Here is a 9,104-nt window from a genome sequence, read left to right on the forward strand (position 1 = left end):
ATCCCTCACCTGCCACAAAACAGCCCTTTAAATTAACAATTTGCTCCCCTCATATTGAACTGTTGTGTAGCTCCTTCCTTTCCCCTGCATCCAAGCTCTTAGCAAACACAAATGAACTATGCCTCTCTGCTCCTTTGTACAGATGGGGAAACTGAGGCACAGAGAGGGAAAGTGACTGAGGCAAGGTCATTCAGCAAGTCAGTGGCAGAGCTGGGAATAGAATCCAGGAGTCCTGCCTCCCGCTCCCATGTGCTAACCACAAAAAAGCCTTCCATCAATTCCTTTCCCTACCTTTCTCCCTACAGAATGGGTAGTGCTGCATTAGAGATTTGGAGGACATTAGCTACCCAGCTATATCATGCTTTACAAACACCCCACTCCCTGGGAGACAGGTATGCCTATGCCCATTTTACAGATGATGAAACTGAGATTAAAGTGACATGCCCAAGTGAGTTAGGGGCAGAGCCGGTAGATCCCAAGATTCTTAGTCCCATGCTCTGACCATCAGATCATGCTGCCTCACTGTTGCATGTAAGCATGGAAATTCTTTCTGCTACGAGCACCAGCATTAAGGGTCTCTCCTGCCGTACAATCTGCTAGCAGTGCACTCTGAAGAGCTTCAGGTTGCAGCGAGGTTTGGAAGTGAACAGAGGTGGAGTGCAAAACAGCATTCTGAAGCTGGAGCTACACCTCTTTGACTCCTCAGTGCTGCATCAGTTCATACCTTCAAGGCTATACGTCATTTCTTAGCATGCATGGACAATGGACTATCAGCCTGTGCCCTACGCCCAGCAATTGCTGGGAGAAAGAAACACATATCTAAACTCTGCTCCGGCACATGAATGTAACTGATGCACCGTTTGGGAAGCAATTGTTGCTCTCTAGTCAATTCACTTCCAAGAGAGATTCCGGCATCCTGACCAAGCCAGTCCAAAAATCCTTCATTTCTAGCCACCTCAATTGTAGGAGAGAAGAATCTGTTAGTCAGCGCTGAGGCTGCCCAAGAAACGATCAGCTCAAAAATGTACGAGCCGAAAAGGTGCTGATAGCACAGAGTCTAATTGCTAGGAGGGGAATCCCACAAAACATCTATTGACACTTCAGGTTTAGGGCCTAAGCAACTTTAATTCAGTTATGGATATTGAGGATTATAATTCCTGGGGTGTTTCCTATTGATGATCAAGCAGGTTAACTGAATTACATTTCTAGTTCACCAGGAAGAGGTGTGGCAAGAACCAGCTGAGAGGCGTTTGAAAGGCACTCTGTGGTTTGAGAAGCACAGCCTTGTGGTTAAGGCACGGGGAGAGTCAGCAGATGTGGTTTCTTGGGGAATTTAGCCAAGTTGCTTTGCTTCTCTCCATCTCAGTTCCTCCATGCGTGACAGGAACCAGTACTGACCTAGCTCCTAGGGTAGATTGTTAATGTCTTAAGTGCTTTTGAGTTCCTCCGATGGAAAGAACAGTTGAAGCACTAAGTGTATTTATAGTTCAGAGACACAGCATCATTCTCAAGGTTGTAGCAATGTAGCACTGCAGTGCAGATTGAAATGCAAATGAGGTGAATGCTAAGAGGACTTTTGTTAACAATTTGTCCTTACCATTTCATAGATTCATAGATTCTAGGACTGGAAGGGACCTCGAGAGGTCATCGAGTCCAGTCCCCTGCCCGCATGGCAGGACCAAATACTGTCTAGACTATCCCTGATAGACATTTATCTAACCTACTCTTAAATATCTCCAGAGACGGAGATTCCACAACCTCCCTAGGCAATTTGTTCCAGTGTTTAACCACCCTGACAGTTAGGAACTTTTTCCTAATGTCCAACCTAGACCTCCCTTGCTGCAGTTTAAACCCATTGCTTCTGGTTCTATCCTTAGAGACTAAGGTGAACAAGTTTTCTCCCTCCTCATGACACCCTTTTAAATACCTGAAAACTGCTATCATGTCCCCTCTCAGTCTTCTCTTTTCCAAACTAAACAAACCCAATTTCTGTAGATAAGTGACAAACATGTAGGCTCCCAACAAAGCCTAGGACAGTGCGTGCTGGTGATTCAAACAGTAGCCTGTATAACTCAAGGGTTCACATGAGCCATTTGACATCTGATCAATAATACAGCTGCTTCCTGGCAGCACAGTTCTAAACACGGATTGTGCACACAGCACAGCTGAAGACAAGCCCTGGATTTCTCTTCTGACTGCTGGAAGGTTGAGGTAGCTAGTCATTTGATTTGGAATGCACTGAGTGGGCCAGATGCTGACTTCACTTACACAGCTGGAAATGTAAAATATCCCCTCTGAAGTCAAAAGAGTTATTCTGGATTGACACAAGACCCAAATGCAACCTTGTCTGCGTGCAACTAGGGAGCTTTATTCAGTATTTATAACCAAAATTACTTCAATGACACGTTTTTACTTTTAAATATTCAGCCCATGGTTAGCAAGTAACATTGAAACACTCCTTTGGTTCAGAGAAAACCCACTAACCCCAAAGAGGTTTGGGATGGAAACAGGGACACAGCTTGCCAGCTTCACGCCTAAAAATCTGATCATTGCTTTAGCTGTTTAGAACTAGACTGGACAGGGGAGAGCAATACTGTCGGGATCTAGCCCAACCTAGGCCGATGTAGAAGATGAACTAGCAAGTCTCTCCAATCACCTAACTCGATACCAGCTTAAAACTACTGTCAACTGAGAGTCTCACACAGGCCACATGTTTGTGATGCTATGAGTGATAGTGACATTTCCTGTCCAAGCCCTTAATTCTCTGGTGAAAACGTTCCATTCTGGGTTGAAATGTTCCATTATGTTCTCAGCGAAGAAGTGATTTACATCTGGTAAGAATTGCTTTCAGAAGTCTGGGGAAACTTAAAAAAAACGAACCACAACTCAGTGGATTTTTTTTAAAACTTAATTCACATCTGGACTGGAAGGATTTTTTTAAATTTCAGAAGATTTTGTTTGCCAGAGGCTGGGAATGGGCAACAGCGGATGGATCACTTGATGATTTCCTGTTCTGTTCATTCCCTCTGAAGCACCTGGCATTGGCCACCGTTGGAAGACAGGATTCTGGGCTAAATGGACCTTTGGTCTGACCCTAGTATGGCCATTCTTATGTTTTTTTTAAAAATGCCTTAAGAGCAGAGAACAGATGCACCATAGAACTAATCCTGCAACTGAAAGAGAAAGGGGATCTTACACTGCACTGCTCGGAGTGGAGCTGTCCAGGAAGAGAGGACTTCAGCCTCCAAAGGGGATGGTGGGGAGCTCTACCTTGCAAGAGAGAGCACGTCTGGAGTGCCTGGCTGCTTCCACCCACACACACTGAGCTGTATGTTCACACAGGTCACCACAGAGCTCAGGGAAGTGCAAGTGCTGCACCCTCCCCCTCAAGCAGGTTGCGTCTTTTCCAACAGCACACCCCCAGAGAGAGGACACTTTAGAGTGCTTTCAGCAGCCCCTCCGCCTGCACCAGCACGGGGGGAACGAAAGCAGCATGGCCACGCAGCCTTGGGGAGTGATCAGACTGATGAGGTCACACTTAGCTACCATGTTTCAGTACAACATGAGCCAGAACTGCCTCTCTCATGGACTGACTTGTGTCTGTAGAGCACCTAGCACAATGGGGTCCTGGGCCCCGACTGGGGTCTGAGGCTCTAGGGGAGTACAAGGCTGCCCCTCCTTACCCTACAGTGTGACCAAACCACACCCCCCCGCCAGCACAGCTGTGTGCAGGGGGAACAAAAACCACCGTCCCTCTGTGCACATAACTGATGCACCATGGCCTGTGATCACTTCAGGCTGCAGAGCCCCACAGAGCCAATCTATTCTGCACTACAGAGCTTCTTATACGGTGCTCCTCACTGTAGCTGAGCGCCTGCCGGAGCGCATTAAGCAACATGGCCACACTCTCAGCCTCTCCCTGCGTGCAGGGGGGCGTTTTGTTTTGCATAGATACACACACACTGCAATATGTGTATATTAGAGAAGGCAAGGCAATGTGCTCAGAGCGGACGGTGGGGTGGTCCTTGGTGCCTGGGGGGGGGGTGTCATTCCATGGGCTCAGAGTGATCCCTGAGGAGACTGTCTCCTGCACAAACCAGCTTTGTCCTCACTGTTGAGAGTCCCACGGTGCCAGAGGAGTGGAGCTGCATCCTGGAGCTGTAGGTTCTTTTAGATACCCTGGGTCCAGGCTAGGACGATGAGGACCAGGACCTTGAACTTGATTCGATGTTCTTTGGGAAGCCAGCACAGTGAGCAGAGGACAGGAGTAACGCGTTCCTGGCAGCCAGTGTTGCTAAGGAGACGTGCTGCTGTGCTCCCTATTATCCTCATGGACCCCCTGTGGGGATGGAGATGGACGTGCTGCTGGCACAGAGACAAGCAGAGCTCCTGGGGGAGAAAGGCTGTGAGAGAGGGAGCGACAGGAAAAGCAAAGCAAGTTTTCTGGCATCAGAAAGTGGCAGGAGACGCAGGAGGGCCCCACTCATTCGACTGAAGGTACAAACAGATGTGGGGTAGGACCCGGATTATTTAGTTGTCTAGCTGTAGAGCCTCGGAGCCCGAGTCATGGACCTCGGTGTACTAGGTGCTGGACAAACCCTTACTTGGGTCAGTTCAGCCAGAGGGTTTTGGCTCAAGTCTCCTGAGGGAAAGAAAATCAACGGCAGCAGAGACCATGCATGGGAATCACCCCTGCCAGCATCTGACAACGAAGCTCCCTCTTCCCCAGCCACTTGTGCAGTTTGAACGTCCTCCTCAGAGGAATAACTCTGGATCTGGCCCCTCATCGCAGCCTATGAAACGGACCCCAGCACAAAGCCATGTCATCTTCCACACCATGTCCCACAAGAAGCGTCACTGCTACAAAGCCAGGATTACACATATGCTCCCTCCAGGCTAGGAAGAGGCTACTAGGAAACAGATTCAACCATTAGTAAGAACTCCTGGCCCAGTGCAGAGTTAGAACAGACTGACAGCGATGGGGCTCTGTTACATTTTTATTTAGGGTCAGCTCAGCACTTGGCCACCAGCGTCAGAGGAACCAGCTGAGAACAGATACGGTCTGAAGAATCAGTCAGGTTATATATCAGCATAACAAAGTAAGGGATGCCTTCTGCTGGCTGGGAAATGGCAAACATCCATGTTCCTCCACTTTCTAATACTACTTTACATTTTGGCAGCACCTAAGTCCAAGGGTCTAAATGCCTCACCACCTTCCCAGAGAGGTAAGTTAGGCTTATTCCCATTTTAAAGATGGAAAACGGAGGTTCCTAACTCGAGACCCCTTGGTCCTGATTTTCAGAGCTGCTGCGCTCCCGCAACTTGCAAGATAACTCGAGTCAGGCAGCCAAAATTAGAGGCTGCTTTTGAAAATGAGTCTAATCATTTCCAAAAATAACGATAGTGACTGGAAAAGAACCCAGGAAGCCCAGCTCCCCTGCTCTAACCAGCTGATAACACTGTCCAGCTAAGAGCCTGGAACTACCCTGTGAATGCATCAGGCAGAGGTTTGTGGGGGTCTGAGCTCAAAAGGTTACCAATTCTATCTTCACTTCTGCATCAGCGCATTTAGACAACCAGGGCACCCGTGTCTGGCTGCAACTGTGTGATTTTACTATGTGCAGTACTCAGAGCCCTTCCTGGTATGTAAGGAACACAGGCCATCACTTATGGGCCATAAAGTGCACTTATAAAGGAAAAGCGGAGACCAGCTGTGGGGAACAGAACATTTACTGTCTTGGTAGAAGAGAAACACAGAGTGTCCTTCTCTCTAAACATCCCTCAGTCAGCCTCCCATTTTGAGCAAACTGGGCCCAGATGCAGCCTCTCCTGAAACCTGACAAATGCTAGGCCCAGAGACACACAGGCCACCTGGTCCCTCCCAAGGCAACACATGGTCTCTTCATGCTATACACCCCCTTCAGTGACACCATTAGATAAAAGAGAACCAGGTTCTCCTGTCTGTTCCCTTCACCATCAATCTTTACAGTAACCACGTGTCCGAGTGCTGAACACAGTAGCATGATTGCAGCAGCAAGGCATTCAGCTCCTTGTACGTCTGCTCCCGCCAGTGCGGCAGCAACACCTGGTTGTTGAACACCCGAAGGTTGGGCGTGCCACTCCGTAGCAAGCTGTACAGACAGGACCAGCGACTCTGAAGAGCCAGCCTAGTCCTCCGGTTCAGGATGATGCCCCGAACCGTCTTCTTGATCCTCAGCACCCTCAGGGAGGGCAGGTCGAGGTGACAGAACACCAGGCCACGGCTCTGGGACACATCCAAGTACTCCAGGGATCTGGATTCCAGAGAATAGGAGATGCCCAAGTCTTTGACTGGCACCAGCACATGAAGGATGAGAGTTTTGAGGTTGGGCAGGGCTTTGGTGAGATCTTGCATGATTTCTGGGCAAACCCCTTTGAAGCTCCAGAAGTATTTCAACTCCAAGGTGTGAAGTTGCTGGAACTGGGTCAGCATGGCAACTGAGTATGCAGACCAGTCAAAGGGCAGCTTCATCCTGGTGAGCTTTGGAGATCTCTGGATAAACTTCTCCAAAAGGGTCTGGAAGTTGCTGATCTGGTCCATTTTGGTCAGGCTGACCTGAGTCATACTGCAGATGCCTGGCGGATAGAAGTCTGGTGGTTCCAAGTGAGTCAAGGTCCAGTTGAGCTCCAGCTCCTGCAGCTCCCCACAGTGGACACTGTCCAAGAAGTGTGAAAGGAAGTCAGCCCATTTGGTCTTCTGGTCACCCAAATCAAAGCTGGCCCTGAGGACTAGCAGGCTAGCGCTGCGAGAGGTCAGGTGATAGGCATACTGGTGGACCCACTCTTTCCATCTCTCAAATTCTCTGGCAGAAACCAGCACCAAATCCATGCCTGACTGGAAGGCCCCCAGTCTCATGAAGTCAGCCACCCTCCAGAGCCTGGGGGTGCGGATCAGCTTGCTCCAGGCTTCACAAACCAAGGCAGCTGTGCACTTCTCCACCTCCGAAAGGAAAGAGAAGACATGGAGCTGACAGTCCACCGGCAGGAAGCTGAAGGGAAAGTAGGCTGGGCTCCTAGTCCTGCGACCCAGCTGTATGCGACACCCTGAGCCAGCCCTGGCCACGACTGGGGTTCCCACAGCAGTGACCGCAGCCAGCTGAGGGGGGGCTGCACGCTGACAATGTTTCCTTTTCCGAGGCATCGTGCCCAGCCAACCACAGGCCAGGCCCCACCCAACGCAGAGGGTCAGTGGCAATGATGCTCAACTAGACACGTCGGAGGGAGGCATGTCCGGCTGAGACCTGCTGAGAGAGCATGACACCCTGTTACACAGGATGGACCAGACATCCCCATCAAACCCCCGCTCCAGACTTCACAGCACCCGGTGCCTTGCAGCCAGGTGGCTCCATCCGCTCTGGGATGGGGGGCCACGGCCTCCCTGTTGCCGTCCACCTTCCTCTCTGGATTGCTACCCATTCCCCTCCCCCAACCCTACTCCCCCAACTTTCCCACCACCGCCATCTCCACACACACCCCGTCAGTACTGCACGCAGCCCCCCCCAGCAGAGCCCCTCCCTTAGCCCCCCAGAACATCCTCCCCCAGCCCCCAGAGCAGCCCCTCCCCTCCCCCAGCCCCAAAGAGCAGCCCCTCCCCTTCCCCAGCCCAACCCTTCCCCACCCCCTCCCCCAGCCCCAAAGAGCAGCCCCTCCCCTCCCCCAGCCCAACCCTTCCCCACCCCCTCCCCCAGCCCCAAAGAGCAGCCCCTCCCCTCCCCCAGCCCCCAGAGCAGCCCCTCCCTTAGCCCCCCAGAACATCCTCCCCCAGCCCCCAGAGCAGCCCCTCCCCTCCCCCAGCCCCCAGAGCAGCCCCTCCCTTAGCCCCCCCAGAACATCCTCCCTTAGCCCCCAGAGCAGCCCCTCCCCTCCCCTCCCCTCCCCCAGCCCCAAAGAGCAGCCCCTCCTCTACCCTTCGTACAGCCCTGTCCCCCTCCCACCTACCTTCTCCCCGGAGCTCCCCCTCCCCGGGCTCTGAACGGCTCCTCCCCTCGCTGCCCCCATTGTTACGGGCTCTTCCGGGTGCCCAGCCCACACAGCGGCGCGCTCCCTATAGACGTCATCAAACAGCGACAGGGGCCGGAGCAGCGGAGAGGTGAGGCCAGAGCGTCGCTCCCCGCGCCCCCTGCTGGCGGGCCTCGGAACCGCCGCCCATAGCGGAGGGAGCCAAGTTCCCCGGGGCGGGGAGGGGCGGGTCAGTGCCCCCCCCCACACTCCGCAAGGCACATCCCCAGCCTGGGGCCCGAGCTCCGTGCTCCCCTCCACCCCCCCCCGCCCAACTTTCTAATTGCAGAAAACCAAACACCCTCACCGTGCCCCGCCCCTGCCCGAGGCCCCGCCCCTTCTCTGAGGCCCCGCCCCTTCTCTGACCCCCCCCCCACCCCGCCCCTTCTCTGAGGCCCCGCCCCACTCACTCCATCCCCCTCCCTCCGTGGCTCGCTCTCCCCCACCCTCACTCCCTCCCCAACGCTCATTTTCCCCAGGCTGGGGCAGGGGTTTGGGGTGTGGGAGGGGGCTCGGGCCTGGGACGGGGGGTGGGGTGCAGGAGGGGGTTTGGGGTACCGGCTCCAGGAAGGAGTTTGGCTGCGGGAGGGGGCTCAGGGCTGGGGCAGGGTTTGGGGTTCAGGCGGGGGTGAGGGGTACAGCCTCCAGGAAGGAGTTTGGCTGCGGGAGGGGGCTCAGGGCTGGGGCAGGGTTTGGGGTTCAGGCGGGGGTGAGGGGTACAGCCTCCAGGAAGGAGTTTGGCTGCGGGAGGGGGCTCAGGGCTGGGGCAGGGTTTGGGGTTCAGGCGGGGGTGAGGGGTACAGGCTCTGGGAGGGAGTTTGGGTGCAGGAGGGGGCTCTGGACTGAGGTAGGGGTTTGGGGTATGGGCTCCAGGAGGGAGTTTGGGTGTGGGAGGGGCCTCAGGGCTGGGGCAGGGTGTGGGGTGTGGGGGGGGATGCGGGGTGTGGGCTGAGGCAGGGGGTTGGGTTCCAGGAGGGGGCTCAGGCCTGAGACAGGGGTTTGGGGTGTGGGAGGAGGTTTGGGGTGCAGGCTCCAGGAAAGATTTTGAGTGCGGGAGGGGGCTCAGG

At 53.6% G+C, this 9,104-nt stretch overlaps 1 protein-coding gene across 2 annotated transcripts; it reads right to left on the bottom strand.

Annotated features, from left to right (window-relative positions):
• Positions 1-4,767: 4,767 nt before the first annotated feature.
• LOC128831697 (uncharacterized) lies at positions 4,768-8,053 on the bottom strand. Of its 2 annotated transcripts, none has more exons than XM_054018379.1 (2): positions 7,978-8,053; positions 4,768-7,283 (listed from the first exon to the last, which is right to left on the bottom strand). In XM_054018379.1, the coding sequence occupies exon 2, from the start codon at positions 7,178-7,180 to the stop codon at positions 5,984-5,986; it is 1,197 nt and encodes a 398-aa protein (XP_053874354.1). In that variant the 5' UTR covers positions 7,181-7,283; positions 7,978-8,053; the 3' UTR covers positions 4,768-5,983. The 2 variants fall into 2 exon arrangements, with proteins under 2 accessions (XP_053874354.1, XP_053874355.1); XM_054018380.1 differs by having other exon boundaries at positions 4,768-7,280; positions 7,978-8,039.
• Positions 8,054-9,104: the final 1,051 nt, after the last annotated feature.

The sequence above is a fragment of the Malaclemys terrapin genome, chromosome 2 (genome assembly GCF_027887155.1).
Source record: "Malaclemys terrapin pileata isolate rMalTer1 chromosome 2, rMalTer1.hap1, whole genome shotgun sequence".
Taxonomy (NCBI): domain Eukaryota; kingdom Metazoa; phylum Chordata; order Testudines; family Emydidae; genus Malaclemys; species Malaclemys terrapin.

Excerpts from the sequence above, each read along its gene's own strand:
- LOC128831697 (XM_054018379.1), bottom strand. The coding sequence starts at position 7,180 with ATGCCTCGGAAAAGGAAACATTGTCAGCGTGCAGCCCCCCCTCAGCTG.